The sequence below is a fragment of the Opisthocomus hoazin genome, chromosome 8, assembly GCF_030867145.1.
Source record: "Opisthocomus hoazin isolate bOpiHoa1 chromosome 8, bOpiHoa1.hap1, whole genome shotgun sequence".
Classification (NCBI taxonomy): Eukaryota; Metazoa; Chordata; class Aves; order Opisthocomiformes; family Opisthocomidae; genus Opisthocomus; species Opisthocomus hoazin.
In genome coordinates this window covers 9,855,569-9,876,303 of record NC_134421.1, presented here as the reverse complement: position 1 = coordinate 9,876,303, position 20,735 = coordinate 9,855,569, and the positions used below count along the sequence as shown (strand labels likewise).

General features: G+C 45.7%; 1 protein-coding gene across 6 annotated transcripts in view; it reads right to left on the bottom strand.

Annotated features, from left to right (window-relative positions):
- Positions 1-3,357: 3,357 nt before the first annotated feature.
- LOC142362287 (uncharacterized) overlaps positions 3,358-20,735 on the bottom strand; it is a 32,317-nt gene continuing 14,939 nt past the window's right edge. For 3 of the 6 annotated variants that reach the window (XR_012764915.1, XR_012764916.1, XM_075429221.1), the window contains one exon: positions 3,358-12,693. Coding sequence is in view for 1 of the 6 variants with exons in the window: in XM_075429220.1 (XP_075285335.1) it covers positions 10,725-10,799; positions 12,610-12,693 (159 nt within the window). In the remaining 5 variants the exon portion in view is untranslated. The remainder of the gene's footprint in view (positions 12,694-20,735) is intronic. The other 3 variants (XR_012764917.1, XR_012764918.1, XM_075429220.1) reach the window with 3 other exon arrangements.

Below are 20,735 nucleotides of genomic sequence, written 5' to 3'. Positions count from 1 at the left end.
TGAACTGTGACTGGAACATATATTGACATTAAACCCTTGAATCAAAGAAACAAACACATCATTAACAAGCAGTAACTCAGAGTGATGGATAATAATTATAGTTAGAATGAACCAAAATCTAAATCACAAGACAAAGTGGGAATTTTGCATGCCGTAACAAATATTTTGCATTTTGGATGACAGTAATTTCACACTTGTTAAGATGCAGGAAGTGAATTACACAGATTTTGTTATGAATGTTTTATGTAGAAGACAGTCATAAGGCATGCGAGTCACTGAAAGCCTCAAACCAATGTATTATACCTTCATGAATCTATTACTTGAGCCATTTTATAGAACAGACATATTTTGAAGTGTCCCCAAAAGTGATTCAGTCCAAGTGTGGTGGAAATTAATAGGTTTAGGACAAAACAAAACTAATTTTCCCAGTGACTTACCACTAGAATTTTAGTACAAAGCCCTTCATCAGCCAGCATAATAACTGACCCAACCTTCAGCAGCGGGAGCATTTCTGTATCTCTTTGTGTTAACAGGAGAAAGAGCATTAGCCCTGTTTTGATGCTGTAACATAAATGATTCTGATGACTGCACCACCAAAGCTAAACTCCCTTTGCATGCAGTGGGTTAAGGCTGGAGCTTGACCATTAATTTCCTTTTCAGTGGCAGCCTCAGCTGCGGCAGTTCCCAACATGCTCATTTCCCCACACAGACCATTCCACAGCAGCACCGGGGCTTTTCTTCCAACCTGTGCCCTGCACTGGCGAGGGTGCCCGAACGGACAAGGGGCAGAACACGGGTGGAGGAACACGGCTGCTTGCACGGGGGCTGCCACCAAGCTCATCTCCACCCAGCCCATGCCCAGGCTCTGGTCACAGGTGTTAATATCTCAGTGATGTTCTCTTGACGCCACTAAGAGAATATGGCTAACATAAGAAATGCAAAGAATGTTTTTACTTGGAAAAAAAAAAAAACAAACCACCCAGTTTTTCAGCTTTTATGGAAACTGCTTCATGAACAAAGGGCTCCCTTTGCACAGGAGAAGAAACCACTGCTTGTCACATATGAGCAAGAATGGTAAATAATGGATGTAAGGATCAGAGATTTGGAGAGATTCTGCCACGCTTTTTTCCTATTTCAGCTGTAATTGCAGGAGTTCCAGAGAGCAGGGCCATAAAGGTAAATTCATTTTGAACAAAACTGGAGTGGCCTTTAATGTGAATTGCCCTAGGGCTCCTAGGCCTTGGAGAAGACACCAAAAGTTAGATTGGAAAATAGCCTTCAGCTGGGAGGTCTGCCTATTGCCAAACCTGTGAGGAGCCACAAAGACAGGGGGAATCCAATATGCCCTTGAAACCTCACAGTTCGCATGCGATCGCACTTTTTTCAATGTTAGCAGCTAAAGTTTCTGCACAGTCCTTGAGTATGACCCAGTCTCTCCCAAGACCTAGCTAGAAGCAGGCTGCAGTTTTCTCACAAACAGAGTTCATTACCCGGTGTACAACATCCAATACGCACAGAGCGGAGATACCAGTTTATTCCTGGTTTTGCACAAAATTGGGTGCTAGGCATATTTCCACAAAGCTAGCACACCCGGTTACAAGCACATCACATATTTATACAATTAAAATGTTAGTTTTGCCTATTAGCCACACCCTTCTAACTAGGATTGGTTAGTTCTCACTCTGGTTTAAATATACAGTACTCCCAAAATTTACTATGTATGCTCAGTGAGTAAGGGTCTCTGCTTGAGCTGGGGTCTCCAGCCCAGGGCGTGTGATTTTCAGTATTCTAAGATAGTTTGTTTAAAGGCACTCTTTATCATTCTTCTGCTGATAGTGCCAAATTGTTCAAAAGCATCTTAATTAGCTCACGTATTTGTCCAAGATATACTTCGTTCCCAAGGACAGTAGTTCCTGATTAGACATTCCTGTATCAACCACTCTTGTCAACATCTTGGCCTTCCATTAACCCAAGAGTGCGTATTTTGGCTAAATAATTAAGTCAGACTGACCTTCTGTGCATGCTTGTCTAATGCAGAGTTCAACTGACTACATACTGAGCCCATGCTCTTCTCTCACCACCCATGAGTGCCCCACAGCCCGCAGCACACCCCTTTCCCTCACAATACCAACACAAGACTTACCACACACATCATCCCAAGGCTCACTAAGGGCATTGCAGGCCAAAGCCAAGACGTACACAAAAGATGATCTGCAAGTCCACTCTAGCTCATAAGACAACTGTGAAACACACACCTTAAGCGGCTTCGAAGAGCTCAGACGCAACAGCCCCACAAGACATGGGGAAGGCAACCATGAAACGAACTTACAAATTTTGTCAGGAAGGCGCCTTTCACCAGATCTCTGTAGAGATGGTTTTCTTTATCTTACATACCCACCAAAACAAAACACTACACAAAAAGAGCATCTGGGTTCACCAGCCAAGCCCTGAGAAGGGCACCACCAGCAGCCATGCTGCCGCCCTGCTGGGGCTGCTCTGAGCCCGCTCCACATCAGCACCACTCCAGGACACCTACAAACTCAGTGAAGAGACAGAGCTTCACATCTCCAGCATGCACCGCATCCAGCAGGCTCCAGCAATTTCACCCCAAAGCTGGCTCCCTCCCAGCCAGCTGGCAGGGGGTGCGGAACGAGCCCAGGTTTGCCCAACACTGTGTGGATCTACAACAATACCTTGACCTTCAAAACCGTCATCATAAGCGTTGTGCCTTTAGTCATGGAAGTTATGTAGTCCTCATAGCTTTGCTTGGTCCTGCCAAGAGCCTACGGCACTCCTTTATTTGTTGCTGCTTTGTATAAAAAAGTGATTTTTTTTATTTTTTTAAGTGTAAACAGGAATGTTTGGCATGAAAGACTATTAACTTTCATGTGGCTTGTGCCTGTTATGGGATCAAAGCCTCACATTATAGGCACCCAATAACTTTTTCCAGCTGAATGAGAAATGAAATAAAACCTGGAATTTGAGTTAAACTTCTGATTAGAGAAGATTTTTTTAAACTGAAGGTGAACATAGAATTTGTTTTTGAAGTCTGAAGTTTTAGGGCTGCAACAGATTAAATAAGCTTTACTTAAAATGAGTTGAGACCCTCTGTTTAAGGTGTTTCAGATGCTACAGAGCCAAACTACTTAATATCCAAGGAAATTTATTTAGGCCCAACTGGATGAAAACTCTGTCAACAAAGGAAGCAGCAAAAGCCATTGAAACACAAAATATACTAAAACACACAAGTTATGGTAAAGAAAAATGAGTGTGTCACCGAAAATACGAGAATAAAACCTCGTAACACCAATGTAGTGTTAAAAGGCAGCATTCTTTATTGCGGCGCCGGATGCACGGGGGATAATTCCACCAAACATGCATACCTCATACCTTTTCCATATAGCTTATATAGATAAAAATATACCTATTTATTAGGTTACATAACTTATCCCTTTCATAGTAAAATTAGTTCATTTTCATACACTCCTCCCACCCGTGCTTGCGCAGTGCCTCCCAGTGGTGGTCGTCGGGGGTTCCAAGATGAAGGCTCATCCTCTTCATCACAGTGTCTGCTGGTTGACCCCAGCTTCTGCACACGCGCAGTCCTCTTCTGGCTCTTGTCCCGCAGTTAGGTCACTGTAACTAGGTCGCTGTAGCTAGGTCACCTTGACTGGCTCTAGGTGACCGCTAACATTTCAGGTGGGAAACGTGGGACTTTTTGTTTCAGTTAATTTAGACAATAGATAAAAACCACAAACACACCTGCAACCATAGTAATGCTATTTCTATTAAAAAATCCCCCTTTACCGTTATTGTTTATCATTGATAATTACCTAGAGACCAAACTCTCTGTTCCTGGACCTAACGTCCAGATGGGCAGGGGTTATACAAGGGACATAACTAGCAACATGGTTTATGTTTATGGTTAACAGATTTCATCCCCTTGGTTACATAAGAAGAATATGGGTTGGAGGTTAGAGCAGCTGATATTGCCATAAAAGTTTTTCAGGAGTGCAGTATAAAAATTGTTACTGACCTACATGCCAAGCAATAGCAGGTAACAACAGCCACATCACCATCCTGGAGGAAACTGGATCCGGAATCAGCCTCTTATTGCCGGAAAGACTCCTGCATGGCTGCCCCTCAAAGGGGCTTAAGCAGGAGCCAGAGATCACCCCCAACCATCCTGTCCCTCACCGAGGGACACATATCTACAGTGCTGTACATCGAGGGCTGGTAGTGGTGTCCGTTGACAGTCTACGGCTCAGCAAGGGATGAATCAAACCAATAAGCCACCTAGAAGACAGAACTGGAGTCCACCACCCCATAGCAGAGCTCAGGAAAAGACTAACAGCCCCAGGCTGAGCTGAAATAGGCCCCAGGCCATGGTGTGGTTGGAGACCCCGGATGAGGCTGGCTGATTAAGGTAGTTAAGGCCCGTTAGCACCCATTAGGCATTTCCACAAGTGGTTCTTCAGGCTATGAAAGACCTTGAGCACACAGTCATGGCTCACAGTGCATGAGAAACTCCGCAGAAATAACTGAGTGCAAGATGGCTAAGGGACATGCAACAAGGGTCTGGACCTGTGAATTTTTGTAAGCTTCCCAGGTGCCTGAACTTATGCGTAAACCCACTTGGCAAAACAAGGGCAAAAAGTTTGAATATGGAATAGGACAACTCTTAAGAAAACTGGGAATGAAGCACATCAAAGACTTGGTGCTTTGTGTTTAGAATTTCCTTTTTTTTTTCTTCTTTTTATTAAGGATGCAATTTCTATTTGTTTATACACATTGCGTTTTCAATCACCATCACCAAGAGGTCTCTAAGCTATTTCCCTTTCCCTGGCATGGCAACAGCTCTTGAAGAATGATGATTCCAGAGATTGCTTCTGGCCTCATTTGCTCTGATTCAAAGCCAATTTGGGTATTCAGCTCACAGCACTTTTAAGCAACGAATTCTGGAAGGATGGATGCTTAGAAAAATTAATGATTCCTAAGGGTTCATGAGTTGGAGGCATGTAAAAGGTATCAGGATAGAATATTTCACCAGTGTCAAAAAAAAAGTGTCATGGAGCTTGTTTCCTTCAGCCAGAACCTGCAAATCCCATTATGGGCCCTAAAATAACTATGCTTTAAAGTTCAGCAAATATGGTGCTGACTAATTTGATGACCCCTAAGCAAACTGTGAACTTCGGTCAAATTATCGACCTATTTTTTCCTGAACAGAACATTAAATACAATGGCCATATGGCTAGCGCGTACATTCATACAACAGTAATTTCCCTGAGGAGTTTGCAGTGCAGAAGCTAGTAATTATGTTATGCAACATTTTCAAAACACGCTCCGCACGTTCATGTTTAACCACAGAGCTACGTGCATGTGCCTATAATTTTGCTCTTTGAACTGTGGTTCTTCATGGGAACCGCTGTTCTTGCATCAGCGCTCTTCACCTGCATCGAGGTGAGAGGAATCTGAGTCACGAGAGGAATCTTGCTCAGGAGCTGGTTTCAGTGGCCTGGTTTTCACCCTGGATTTCCACAAGCTGTAAGTTTACCAGCTGGAAGATGGCAATCCTGAATAAGAAGCCAATTAAGATAAAAGCAGTGGCTGCAGAGTCCTACAAAATTGCGGCCCCAAACCTAGTGCTTAACTTCATCCAGGGCACCTTCCCACTGACAATCTTCCTGCGCACAGCTGCTGCTGTGTCACCACGGCCAATTACTCCTATTCATCAACGCCAGCAAGAAACCACTTGTGTTTAACCTTTAAGCATGACCTTTCAACAGCCATGGTAAGACACACAACCTCAACAGTCAGGGGGAGCAGAATTGGAAATCTCTTGGGTTGCTCACAGCACCGTTAGATCCTCAGAGGCGTTAGAAATTTTGCTACGTACCTGCATCCTGGGGATTTTCCGTGAGACACACACGGTTAGACGTCTTTACACATCTCGGTTATGAAAACAGGACTTACTTGCTTCTGACCTAAGCCTTATTCTGCAACCAAACCACAAAATTGTTTTGTTTTTCTTTCAAATAATCCAGAAGAATAAATCAGCAGGATGAGTTCCTCTGGCATCTACCTGGTGTTCCCCACAAGACAAATGCACACATTTTTTTGAGAAGCTAATAAACAGCAAAACTGCCAGGGTTAATTGAACACCAGAGTTGCTGGATAAAAACCTCTGATATTAGATGCACAATTTGCTGTTATGCACAAGTACATGAACCTGAGCTAGAAAATGAAGATTAAAGAAGATGGCAGGTGGGGAGCACTAAAGCTGTCAAATACCTTCTGGCCTAGGTCATTCCAGAGTCCTGACCGTGCAGGTGGTGGGTATGTCTGTGTGCTGCCTGCCTTTTTGGGCAGGGAACAGTGTGTTTCCCCTATGGGATAGAACAGAAAGCCTGGTGGCATTTTTGAGCCACCACCAGTCACGTCGGCAAAGCAATGCACGTACAGAAGGGATGTAGCTGTCAGACGTGCTGGGAGCAATGCCTGGTCTGAGGAGCAATTTCCACCAGGATTTCCAGGGAGGAGAAGGAGAAGGGAAAGAGGAGAAAGGCCATGGCTGCCACAAGGCTGTGGCACGCACTGCCGGCTCTCCTGGCCGGGCGACATGGGAGACCATGGCGGGACAGCTGCATGGCCGCAGCTGCATCCAGGACTGCAGTAAGCGCCTCTGAGCCAGCGCCTGGAGCTGCCACGCTGAGGAGGGCTTAGCACCTGTGATGGAGCCAGAGGATTCAAGAACCGCTGGATTTTCAAGGCGTTCCCGTGTTCAGTGCAGAGTGGTTTGAGAGATGAGGCCGCAACAGAGCCACAACTGCTTTTAATAGTCTGTCTTCTATTTACAGGCATAAACGGAGCCTGCTTCATTCAAAAATGTTAGGAAGTCCACCCCAGGTCCCCATTAACAAAAGTCCTGGCTTGCCCTTGGCTACATACAGGTGCCGCAGTGGCATTGCTGCTGTGTCAACAGCTCGGCAGGAGTTACTCCATTGCACAGACAGATACGGGCTCACAGGAGCTTCTCAAATCTTTAAAGAGCCTGAGAACAAAACTGAAAGGAAACTATTGATAATAACCAGTGTCTTGGTAGGAAAATAGATAACCAAGCCATGTGGAAAGCAGCCTTTTCAAGGGAATACATATTCTTTCTCATATTTGTTTTAAAGCTTCAAGAGGTGAAGTTAAACATTGCAACAGGTGAGCCCTGCAAGCAGGAGTCCATCTGCATGGTGCTCGCATAAGATCCTCACGATTAGGAAACCGCATTCCCAGAGGATGATATGTACATCTGTTAATGAGGTCTGCACAGAGGAAGGCAGATACTTCAGGTCTCGCCCGGTCTTCCAGCGGTGTTCAAGACTGAGTTTTGCTGACCAGTGCTGTCCCCTGTGCTGTGTACGGGTCATACGGCTGCATTTTCAGAGACTTCTGGAGATTGCGATGTGGCATAGCAACTTTGTGAAAATGCATCAAGCGAGTCGGAAGCTATCTCTTCAGAGCCCTGAAATGGGGGCACTGGCAGGACTACTCAGTCAACATATATGGCACTGCTATAATTTCCCTTTCAGAGGGTACTATCACTTATTCTCTGTTTTTCTCACAGCTGCTCACTCCCAGCCTTAGCACACCCAGAATAGCCTGCTGGCGCATGAATAGGGTTCTCCCTCTGCCGCACATGGCAGTGCTGCAGACTGCACCACTCCCCACTTAATTTTAATATGGTGTTAATGCCATTAATATCGTCCTGTGTCTTCCCGTCCCCAAGAGCCTGAGACACCGCAGGTTCCTGGGGTCGCTTATTCTAGGGGGTAGGACAAATGACAAAACAAGTAGTTACATCCCAATTTAATCAGCAGGGAAAGCAATATCAAGGAAAAAAAGATCTTACTAACTAGAAGTTCTTATTATCTCCAAGTGTCTACCACATGATTCTCGTGCGGTTCAAAAAGAGCGCTTTTCAAAGCATCCCCACTTACAAAGGAGAAATACTGTCTCCAAAGAAACCCTGGGCTTTGGGCAACACAGTCCGCCAAAGTCAAGCTTGCAGTACATCACCACCAGACCCTGATGACATGGCCACTTCGGGCATTGTAACATTCCCAGCCAAGAGAGTTTAGCCCTGAACCCTCATCATGTCTCACTCAAGTAGTTGCAGCCAGGCCCTGGTGTCCCCCAATTTCACTTTTCGGTCCTGTTCTAAAGTGTCACACTGCCTCTCGTGTCCTTCAGTCCAGTACCTGACTTTGAGCTGCTGAGACATTGCAAAGAGCACCAGTTCCTTCACACTTCATGCTGACAACAGAGAAGTATCATAGAGTGCGGTTATAGTAGCTGAAAGTAACAGTCCCCCAAAAGCTTAGGAGGAAAATTAGGGCAGGGCACAGGGTGCAAAAAAATAGTGTCAAGGCATTATTGTAGTAAAAATATTTACATTCTGTATTTTTACAGACTCTTCTATGATGGGATCTTGAAGTCTGGGTGGCACTCCTAAATGTCACTGTAATAAAAGGCAAATACAAATTAGAGATGTTTGAACTGCTTTTCTCAATGTATTTTTAGCCAAGAAAAACCTTTTAGCCAAAATACTAAATACTCTGTGGTCTAAAACTTCTAGTTTTCCAAACAATAAACCTGACGATCAATTTAAAATAGCTACTTGCACTGTCAGCAAATGTTAAGATTGGATTTTTTGAAAACTAAAACACTCCAAACCAAAACATTTTCTATTTTTACGAATGGTCAAAACTCTAATAATTTTACGCAACAAATGTGCTGTCCAAAAATACTGGGAGAAATGATGGTCATGTTTCCAACCGCTTGGTTAAATTAATAATACCACACAAATGCTCCCTCTGTTGGTTGAATTTCAAAATCTATTCCAAATATCATAGTAGCATGCATTAGGAGAATATCTTTTTCTTTGGGGGAAAAAAACGACAAAACAAAAGCAACCCCCGCCTCCAGACTCCGTAACACAAATTGTGGCACGCAAGAATAATTTATTCAAATTATTGCCAATATGCAAAACAAGATTAAGTACGTTTTAACAGCCATTAAGCCAAATTATTTGGATCCAGAACTAAATAATATTCACACATCAGAACTCTTAAAATTTAATTTTGGAAGGTTTGCAGGCTAATTTTTTCTGGACCAGGATAAATGCTTTCTTGCAGTGGAAAGAATACTACTGTTATTCCATTTTTTTGTGGAGTGAAAAGGCACCACTGTGTATCATAAAGAAAACAGCTCTCTGTTAGCATTGACAACAATAATACCGAGGAGGAACTTGGGATTTTTGTTTACACACATTAAATTTACAACAAGTAGTTCTTTAGGAGCTGGGAGTGGTTTTGTGCAGCGAGGAGTCTTCCCAAGCCGAACAGTTGCCATCAAGGATAAAAATTCTGTTTCCATGGAAACATCCAAGATGGACCAAGCATGGATTAATCAAAATACAATGAAGCCTTTTTGCAACGTGCTAGAAAAAAAATCCAGTTTAAAGTGAGTACCGCTGCTCTTTCCTTCCATTCACACTGCAAAGCATGGGAAATTCTCCCCAAATGCCTATGTGACATACAGTTTAATTAGCACGGTAAAAAGTTAGGTTTTCTTACATTTATAATTAGTGTGCGGTTGTGAACAAGGAGCCATGGATATATTAACATGAAAAAGGAGAGGGAATTAAATAAATAATTTAAAATTACATTTACATTCCTCTTTTATTTGCTACTGACTTTATCAAGTGGCTCTTTTTATGTTTAAAAAATTGTAATAGCTTTGTCTGTATTCTTAGTACTGCAGGCTCATTTCTTAGGGCTGAAGGCTTATTCTGGTATTCAAAATCCAAGCTATGCATTAGGAATTTTTTTGTTTATTTTTGCTATGATCATACATGATATTATATCATTCTCAGCTACTACCAGAGGAGAAGTTTCTGCCACCAGAATTTAGCTGCGAGTTCTGCCATTGCCCGGGGATGAACAAAAGAGGCTGCGTAAAAGCCAGCCTCCCTTTGCCGATGTTCTTAACAAAGGAAAATGACAACACTGCTCCAGGTTTGTAAGAGCTCTTCCACTGAAGTGGGTCTTTTGTCAGTTCTTTGCATTAGTTAAATAGACACCCTTTCTTTTTTTTACGATAGCTGAAGTTATTTTCTAATCGTTCTGTTACTGGAAGATGTTCAAAAATACTCTGAAGGTGTAAGAGCAGCACGCAAAATTACAATAGAAGCCAACAAATGTCAAATGGCTATAAACCCTCCATTTGTACACAACAACATGATACTGATGGCAGAGACTCAAAATGCACTTCCACTTCCAATCCTACCTCGGAGTGGGGCTCCGCTTTGAGAAATTGCCAGCGATAGCATTGGCAGGGTTCCACTTTTGTGTTTCTCCAAGGTTTGGTAGCAAATGCACTCGCAGATTTTGTTCCTCTTTATTTTATTATTTTCCAGCAGGGATCTGAGAATCAAGCTGGATTTTCCACCTCCAGCATCACCATTAGTAGTTAACGCTATGTTGGCCAAATTATGATAACAATAATCTGTGCGTAGTGCCCCTGTTATTAAGAGATTTGCTCAGCTGTTCCTTGCTGAAGAAGTCCCGGATTGCCAAGAGGCGCAGGTGGGTACCTTAGTGCATGAGGAAGATGAGCGCTACAGGCTCCCGCAGGTTTAAGTGAAGTAAAAAGCAGCAAAAGCTTTGTTTCTGTCATTCAGGCGGGCAGCTCTGACTGTGAATACACAACAGCTTGGTTCGTGCAACTGCGCACCGCAGCAGCACATCCTAAGAAACAGATTACAGTCAGGCAGTTATGACTTATATTGGAGAAATATTCACAACCTTCCAGGTATCATCCGGGCAGAGAAGCCAGCGTAGCAGCTTTCAGGGCAGTTTAGGGGCATGCACACCCCACCACGCATGCAGCGGTGGCACGTGTAGAAGGCGAACGGGGCACTGCAGGGGACCAGGAGCAGGAGGAGTTGCCCAGCACACGTTCAGGTGAGTGTTTGCAAAGGGCACAGGCATGCCGAGCGGCACAGATGTCCGCGCCAAGGTGCCAGCCATGGGAGCTAGGGACATATGGAAGCACAGCTTCCACTGCAGTGAAAACGTGGCCACGTGTCTTGGGCACAAAGAGGAATTAACTCTTAGAGGACTGCAGGAGAGGACGGCATGCTCCTGTTGCTGGAGACTGCCCTCCTAGCCCAGCTGCCAAACTGGTCTGAAGGGGCAAGAGTCCACCCCGGGCATGGCAGGACCAGCCCAGCTGGCTGGAGGAATGGCCAAGCCACATGGCAAACACAGACCATGTGGCCGCACAGCGTGGGCTGCACATGGGCTGGGTGACACAGGGGCTGGGAAGTATGAGGAGAGGTTTTGACAAGCCAGGTAGAAGCGGGTGTGGGAGGTTTCCCTGTGTCCCTCCTTAGGCACTGCCTCCAAGAGCTCTCAGACCCTTGTCCTTGGCTCTGCCTGCTCCATGCCATATGCTTACAGCAGCCCACTTCCCTCAGAGGCTGCTCCCTCTTCCCACCGGCCCTTTCCCTGCTCTGTTGGGACACATTGAGCCTTTGGGGCTATGGCTGCATGGGTGGGATGGAGGGGCTGAGCCTGGGGTGATCCACAGGGAAGAGGAGAGCTGGCCCTGGGGACCACCCTGAGGAGCCTGGCATATGGCTTCTGCTGTCCCCACAGGGCTGGTCCCTGCTGGGTGTTCGATGGCCAACTCCAGCTCTCCCAGCTCACACAAAGCAGGTGATCTCCTGCCCCCCAACAGCCTGCAAAGAGGAGGAAAAGTTTTATTTATTATTTCTTTGGCTTCTGTCTGAACCAGAGTGAGACCAGTTTCTTTCCCCAGTACGTGTTCTTCCCCCTCCCAGCTAGTAGGAAGTGCTTTGGGTCCACCAGATCTTCACAGAAGTGACCTCTTTTTCTGGCCTTTATAAATATAAACATGCCTAAAATGGTAAAATCATTAAGAAGCTGCAAGGAAAGCCCACCAGCTCTGCTGATGCTGGCTGCCAGCACCTCACCTTGTACTGAGCAAGCCTATGTCAGCGCTGGCAAAATCTAGCCAGAGCCACCATGGTAGGCTCACCAAACCTGCATTTCCTTGTGCCAATTCTTTTCACCAGGAAATATTGATTTGCCCTGGTGGAAATACCCCTTCAGAACAAAGACCTTGCTGGGATGGAGTATCTTTCTCTGGGAAATTAAGAGAAAAGAGGCTGAAGATGTAACTTTCTCTTTGCTGCCCATGATGTTACCTCGCAGGCTGATACAAGACTTTTTTCTTAAGGCACCCACAACTTCTCTCTGTATTTAATCCTTTAAACACCAGATTCTTTATAACACTGCATCATGTATACCTGCAGGGCGGGGATGGGGACGAGCCGCCAGCCTGCCTTGGGCGATAAGGGACATCTAGCGGCATCGCTGCCGCCGGTCTCGGGCCGCAGGGACAGCCACCCCCGAGGCCCCAGCAGGCACAGCCACCTCGCCCAACCCCACAACATCCCACCGCGCTACAGTCAAACCCCACGGCTGGTACAGGGAGTAACAGCCTTCTGCCTTCCCCAGCCTCGCATCTCACCTCTGTGCAGAGAAACAGCATCCATTGCCGCCTCCTCTCTTGGTCGGGTTGAATCAGCTCTTTCAGTCCTGCTCCACTGTTTTCCTAGTAGTATAATAATATATCTATAATAATACATTCGCTGTAAGAGGCTGGTTATCTCAGTGGCAAAGGCCTGTAATGGATAAGAAAATATGTAGCCTGCTCCCTTTATTCAGAGAAACATACGGCTTAGGAGGAACGCACATCTGTGTGAAAGTAAAATAAATCAGAACATGGTTAGAACAGGACTCTTGAAAACTGCAACCACATGTCCTGGAAAGATCTTCATTTTGTTCAATTAAAAAACATATTTTTAAAATGACATGACATTCAGCTCAATTATTTACATCAGTAATAAAGAGTCAAGACACTGACATGTGTCAGTGATGTACTGGTCAAAACAGACCAGTACATACTGAAGAAATCAACTTGACAGAATTTCATAGAAACATAGAATGGTTTGGGTTGCAAGGGACCTCAAAGGTCATCCAGTTCCAACCCCCCACCATGGCCAGGGACACCTTCCACCAGACCAGGTTGCTCAGAGCTCCATCCAATCTGGCCTTGAACACTTCCAGGGAGGGGGCAGCCACAGCTTCCCTGGGCAACCTGTTCCTGTGCCTCACCAGCCACATAATAAAGAATTTCCTTCTTATGTGTAGTCTAAATCTAACCTTGTTCAGCTTGGAGCCGTTACCCCTTGTCCTATTGCTATGTGTCCTTGTAAAAAGTCCCTCTCCATCCTTCCTGTAGGCCCACTTCAGGTACTGGAAGGCTGCTCTAAGGTCTCCCCGGAGCCTTCTCTTCTCCAGGCTGAACAGCCCCAACTGTCTCCACCTTTCCTCACAGGTGAGGTGTTCCAGCCCTCTGATCATTTTTGTAGCCTCCTCTGGACCCGCTCCAACAGGTCCATGACTTTCCTGTGCTGAGGGCTCCAGAGCTGGATGCAGGACTCCAGGTGGGGTCTCACCAGAGCAGAGCAGAGGGGCAGAATCACCTCCCTTGACCTGCTAGCCACGCTGCTTTTGATGCAGCCCAGGATACATCTGGCCTTCTGAGCTGCGAGTGCACATTGCCAGGTCATGTCCAGCTTCTCATCAACCAGCACCCTCAAGTCAATTCTCCGCCCAGCCGGTATTTGTGCTTGGGATTGCCCTGACCCTGTGCAGGACCCTGCACTTGGCCCTGTTGAACTTTATGAGGTTCTCACAGGCCCACCTCTCAAGACTGTTAAGGTCCTTCTGGATGGCATCCCTTCCCTCCAGCCTCTGGACCACATCAAACAGCTTGGTGTTGTCAGCAAGTTTGCTGAGGGTGCACTCAATCCTACTGCCCATGTCACCAACAAAGATGTTAAACAGCACCGGTCCCAGTACTGACCCCTGAGAATACCACTCATTACTGGTCTCCATTTCAACATCAAGTCATTGACCGCAACCCTTTGAGTGTGACCATCCAGCCATTTTCTTATCCTCTGAGTGGTCCATCTATCAAATCCACGTCTCTCCAATTTAGAGACAAGGATGTCATGCAGGACAGTGTCAAATACTTTGCTCACCTCCAGGTAAATGACATCAGTTGCTCTTCCCTTATCCACAAATGCAGTAACCCCATTGTAGAAGGCCACCAAATTTGTCAGGCACGATTTGCCCTCAATGAAGCCAAGTGAGCCATCACTAATCATCTCCTTATGGTCCCTGGGCCTTATCATAGTGTCCAGGAGGATCTGCTCCATGATCTTGCCAGGCACAGAGGTGAGACCAACTGGCCTGTAGTTCCCCGGGTCTTCCTTTTTACCCTTCTTAAAAATGGGTGTTACATATCCCCTTTTCCAGTCACTGGGAACTTCACCAGACTGCCATAACTTCTCAAAGATAATGGATGGTGCCTTAGCAACTTCGTCCACCAGTTCTCTCGGGACCTGCGAATGCACCTCATCAGGTCCCATGGACTTGTGCACCTTTTGATTATTTCCTTTATGAGCAATGTCCTGTTGCATGGCTTCTCTTACATTGGTGCATGCTCCTGGTGAGACAGTCAGGTCCAGGCCCCTGATAAGGAGGGGGAGACTCAGGGAAGAAAGAAAGGCTGGCTTAGGGCAAGGAGGGGAGATGCAAGAGCATCCGAGTTCAAATCAGACCTCTCAGGTAGTTGTTTCATTGGAAATCAAATGCTAGAGATGGTACAATACAAGGCCCAGGGAATGGTCGTTTAAGCACTCACTGGTCAGAGCAAACTGGGGAGCTTCTTAAGATTTCTGCAGTTCTCTGGGTGGAAAGCGGGCAGCAGTACTGAGTCCTGCTGGCAAGCTCCCAGGAAAGAATCGCTCCTAATCTTTCTTTGCTTCAGAGCGTGATCACTATTTTATTTTTGATAACCTTAGAAAGTTTGTTGCAGAGGTTCTTCAAGTAGAGCAGCTCCCCTAGAAGGGATGTCCTGTTCTTGTACATCTCCCATCATTTCTGTGCTTTGGTGGCTTTCCAGCCACTTCTGGCTCCCCACCCCCAGGCTTCCAGACATGCTTTTAGTGACTAAAATAAGTTCCTGCTGTTGACCAAATCTGTGATTTTCTCTATTTTTAATGAACAGATTTTAAATGGTATTTTATAGGTTCAGCCATAATTGGTACAAATAAAATCTTAAAATAGCAGACCTGAAAGACTCATAATAAGCAATGTAAATGATGAAACTCTTCTAAGAAACACCCATACCCTTTGTGAAACAAAGTTATAACACTAAATAAAAACTTCTCTGTACTCAGTAATTTAAAGTAACACATGGCAACGAGGCGATTTAAGCAATGAACATGCAAAGGAGGAATCCAGCTGGATGCCGTGTAATAGCCAAACTGCAAACAGAAGTATTATAGAAACATTTCTTTTTTTAGAACTTTATTCTTGTTGCATTTATAATGCCATTAGATTAAATCAGTCTTCATATATGAATGTACTCTTATTGTCAGCAAACAGAAAACCAGAACAGGTCCTGTGTGGGAGGACAAGGGGAAGAGAGAAAGGCCAGGAGGCTCAGCTGGGGTTTGGAAGGCTGGATTATCATTCTCCCAAACGCCAAGGTGATGTTACATGTTGCGCCTTAGGTCCACCTGACAGCTTGTTGCCACTGAAAGGGGATGCTTAGACTTCACTCTCCCCTGCACGCTTCCTTGTGTCAGGTCTGGCCCTCGCTTCCCTTGATAGAAAACCATCAAAACAAGTGTCCCCATTCTCCTGCTCCCACAAAAGCTAGTTAAAAACGGGTTGTGAGAAAAGCTGATTGAGTGGCGCTTGCACGTTTTTGCAGCACACATCTGCTATAATGTAGTTACCATTTTGATCTGCTTTGCGTGCTGCTATCTCCGCCTAAAGCTGTTACAATAATTACAATAATTTTCTGGAATATTCAAAAGCATTTACTAAGAAACAAGAATCCCAAACTCCTTAAACTTTTTGAGCTCCAGGCAGGAGCGGTTTTATGCTTAGTTAGGGAGGTCTGAGGCCACACAAGGCTCATTCCTACTGAGTAGAGCCTTTACCCCATGTAAGTGCTTACATGCAGGAGCCAAATTAGAAACTGGAACAGCCTCTGCTGTCCTCACTCTTCTTTCTTTTCCAGATTGTTAGAAAATGAGACTGTGAGTGTATTTGGGTGGGACACGGCTAGTACAGAGATGAAGTGAAAACTATAGTAGCAGCAGATGTTTGGGATATTGCCATGTTTGCACCATGCTCAAACACAGGGAAGAGTACCTGAAACATATGCCAGGACCTCAGAAAATATTGAGTTTTGTATAGGAAAAAAAAAGAAATTTAAAAATTAAAAACTCCTTTTCTTTGTATTTGCCTTCTGCTTTCTTAGATGTTAGACAATACCTGAATTTCACTTTCAAACAGTTTCCAGCACCCTCAGGAACCAGGGCATCATAGACTTGAAAAACAGCCCAAGACTGTCCCCTGCTTGCTCAAATTTCCCCACTCCTGACGTTTAGTAAAGCACCAGACTCATGATGTAAGCAGTGCTGCACTTGCACACAATTTCTCTTCTGCTGAGCAGAGTGTGGTGGCCCTACCATCCCCAACAGTGCCCAGGACCACCTCGGGGCTGCCCGATGGGGCTACAGCAACACACAGCCTGGGAGCTACTGTTGTCATAGGACTTAAAAGCTTCACCTGAAAAAACCCTACTAAAAACCTGAGGTTTCGTTTCCACAGGAGCAGTTTTGATGTTGGTGTTTCTCAAGGCAGCACCAAAATGTTGAGTTTTGTGTTGGATCCACCACCACCCCCCCCCCCACCCCCCGGCCTTGTTTAGTTTTCCCTATGAAGGCTTTGGACAAAAAAAACCACAAGAGTGAAAGAGTAACAGAGGGCTGGAAGCAGTGCTAAACCTGCTGGGTGGCCAAAGTTCTCCAGCCTCGACTTGCAGACCTCACGTGGCTGCAGTCCACCTGTGCCCTGGCCTGGGCTCGTCGCATATGTTTAAAAATAGCAGATTTATTGGTTTTCTGTTCCAAAAAAAATTATGAAGAACATTTGTGGCTGGAAGGAAGTAGAAAATGGCCCTTTGGGAGGTGCAAGAAACCCACAGAAACCCTGACTCATCAAACTCACTTTCAATTTGTTTGGCTGCCTGTCTCCTCCTGTCCCTTCCTTTTTTTTTTTCCTCTGCAAACTTCCACTGATCATCTCTTCCAGGTTTCTTGCTTTACCTGTTTACCTTCTATCCGCTTTCTCTGCAAGGCTCTATTAATCTTTTTTTTTTGTGCTTTTTTTTTTCTTCCCCACTTTCCTACTCGCCATGCATGTCCCCTCTCCTGCCACCTCCTGCAAACACTATAAACTTTAGAAAAAGACCATGGGCCAAAAAGGGAGGGAGACAGGGAAAAGACAAAGCCTAATGGAGCAAAAGAAAAAAAAAAAAAAGAGAAGACCTTCTCATGGGAAACTTTTAAAGAAATGGAACTGTCTTCTCCATTTGGCATTTCTCTTGGAAAAAAAAATAAATCAATTTTTTCTATTAAAGCGTTTCACTGAAAAGGTAGTAAAGTGAAACTTCTATGTAGACCTGTAGATTTTAATCTTTTTCTTACCCTCCCCATTTTCTTTCCCTTTTTTCTGACCAAAACCGCTGCATGGTGCCCTGTGCAGAAATACGTAAACCACCGTCTCGTTTTCCCCGGAGCTGACAGCGGCCATAACACATATGAGCATCTCAAACTTGTAGTCGGCAAATCACTGCCACAACCGAACGGTTAAAACAATTCCCAGGGAGCACACGACACCTTTCGTAGCCCTTCCACCGCTCAGAGCAGAAACCTTCTCCTCCCTCCCTTCAGCCTGCCCAGGGAGATCGCGAGAGACACAGAGCTTTAAACCAACATGAAGTTCGTTTTGAAACGAATGGGAGAAACGTTGCAGAGCAAGGTAACCGGCACAGGTTCGGCTGCGTGCAACGCAACGTTATCTTGGTGTGGCAACGAGCCCTACCTACGGAAGGGAGGTGCGACGGCGAAGTCCCCGCGCCACCGGCACAGGGATGCTGCGCGTTTGGACCTGCTGCCCTCGGCGCTGACCCACGGGAGACGGCCCCACGCACGCACCGCCGAGCCCCCACGTTCTCCCGGGCTCGGCAGCCGGCAGCTGGCACTGTTGCTCCATGCGAGAGCCATCCCAATCCCGGGATGCGAGCCCATGGACACATCTTCCGAGCATTGCTGTGAACACGGTCGTGACGGCACGCGCTAAATACACGCTCCGCACGGACACGTCGCAACAAAGGAGGAAAGGTTTCCGTCGTCCACGCGTGGACCACACTCGCGTAGACCTTACGAGCGCCCATCTCATCTGTCCGGTGAGACAGGCGACGCGCTGCACGGGAGCCGGGAAACTGAGATTGGTCTGCAGCGTGTCGCAAAGCGCCACGCGGCAAAAGCCTCCACAGAAGCAGCAAGCTGCTTCAAAACTCCCTCCAAGAGTGTCTGGGAAACGGAAGCTTTCTCTAGGTGACAGGGACGCTCCTCTCCTTCCAGGGTTTGCAGCGCAGCCCGAAGTAGCGACAGTTGGCGTGGATGGGTGAGGCGAGGCCAGAAGAAGGGGGGTTGCAAGGGAAAGGCAGCCCTGCAGAACTTGCTGATGCAAAGTAAAAGGCGTTTGCCTGCTTCTCCCACCACAGAGCCCTTCAGTACCTCACAAGCCTTGGAAAAGTCACAGCACAGCAAAAGATAAAGTGAAATCCTGAGACTTTACACCTGCCAGGTTTTTTTCCAGAAAATGAGGAAGCTGAAACAACTTACATTTGTGCAGCAGGGGGAGAGGGAGTCTCTCTGGAGAAAAAAATACCACCCCCACCCACAGACCTGCTTTTCACAGATTTTAGTAAAAGCCTTGGCAAAAATGCAAGTAAGGAAGAATAGGTAAGAATTTAAAAAGAACAAGTTAAATTTTCAAAAATCAAAAGATAAGCAAGTGGAAGCATCTGGGAGGAGAGAAGGAAGGAATTCAAAACCAAAAAACACATTTCATTGTGAATCCACAGAAGAGGAAACCACTTCAGTACATCACATGGGGAATTTTATCTACCTCCAAGCACAGGAGCGTGAACACTCATCTGAAGGAAGGGTCCATGTCTGAGCTCTGCCTGTGCTCCCTGTCAGGCCCCAGAGCTGTTTCATCACCGAGGGCTGTTCTGTAATCAAGGTAATGACTGGCCATTAGCACACGCAAGCTAGAAAGGCAGAGAAAAGACCGGGCTAAATAAATAAATTAGATGGTTAAAGGGGAAAGATTCTTACTCAAGGTCTTTCTGCTGGTCGCTGCTTTGAGGAGGGAAAAAAAGACCGCATGCTAGGAGAAAGAAAAGAAAAAGAGTTATTGAGAAATAGCAGAGACATTCAAAGAAATGAATTCTGGGGTTCAGAAAACTGGCCAAGGAGCTAGAGCAGAAGTTTCGCTGTGCATTAAAAAAAACCCCAAGAACAAGAAACAGCTTTGTCTAATAATGTGCCACGAGAAAAACATGGCAACAGCAGCAGCGAAATCCTTCCCCGCTGCGACTGCAGCAGCAGCAACTCCAGAACACATCGGGGCGGGGGGGGGGGGGGAGGGGGGGGGAATGTATGCATTGCATTTGGCTTTACAGCCTGAAAAATAAGTAATTAGTTCCTTTACATCGAGGAGAGAATGCATTTCTTAGACTGGGGAGAAAGAAGAGGCAGTTCAGCAATATATTACCCTGTCTGCCTGTTGCAATGGTCCTCACCAGGGAGGACCATCCCTCTGGGACCTGCACCTGAGTTTCTCTACCAGTTATTGGCACAGCCCCTAAGATCATTTTGCCAGAGTTGTCTTTCTGCAAGTACATTCCCTCAGAGGAAACCTACCACCAACTGCATAATGTTTACCAAGGAAAATCTTTGTAAATCCTAGAAGAAAATAGGATTATGTTAGCGATCCTCTTTTAATCTCTCTTCAATATTTATTCACTGTGATGTCTTGCAGTGCTAGCTGTAGTTAAAAACATTCCTTTTAGTCACAGCAGTAGATAAGCATGCAGGTAAGGGGGATATAGTGTTGTCCCTTTTAGTTTTACCCCATGCTAAGGCCCTGACTATTGTTAAAGGGAGGTGATAGATGACTGAGAAAATCAATGCACAGTACTGAGAAATCAGCAACCAATTTCTGCATGTCTGTGTCATGCAGGGGGGTCTCACTGCGCTGCCTAAGTCATGAATGTCTTACATATTCTGTGTATTCACATGCAAAAATTCAAATTACAAAGTTCAAATTAGTTTTGATTACGGTCTGGGTTCTCCATGCGCAGAGACAGTGGCCATAGAAAATCCATCAGATCAAGTCAGGAAGACAGCATCAGTTTTACACCAGTTACGCCCAGTTTCGTTTGGAAGCCCCACAACCATCGCAGGCATTCCCGCACAGAGACTGAGAGCTGAAGCTTGCCTGTACCCAGTAATTAAAGTTGGGAGTTTCTTTCACAAGAGAAACGTGATACAAGACACCTGGAACCTCACTGCTGCCTCTGCCCATTGCTTTCGAGGAAGCTGCAGCAACAGTGCAAAAACTAGATACCTTCAGCAATGTGGAAATCCGGAT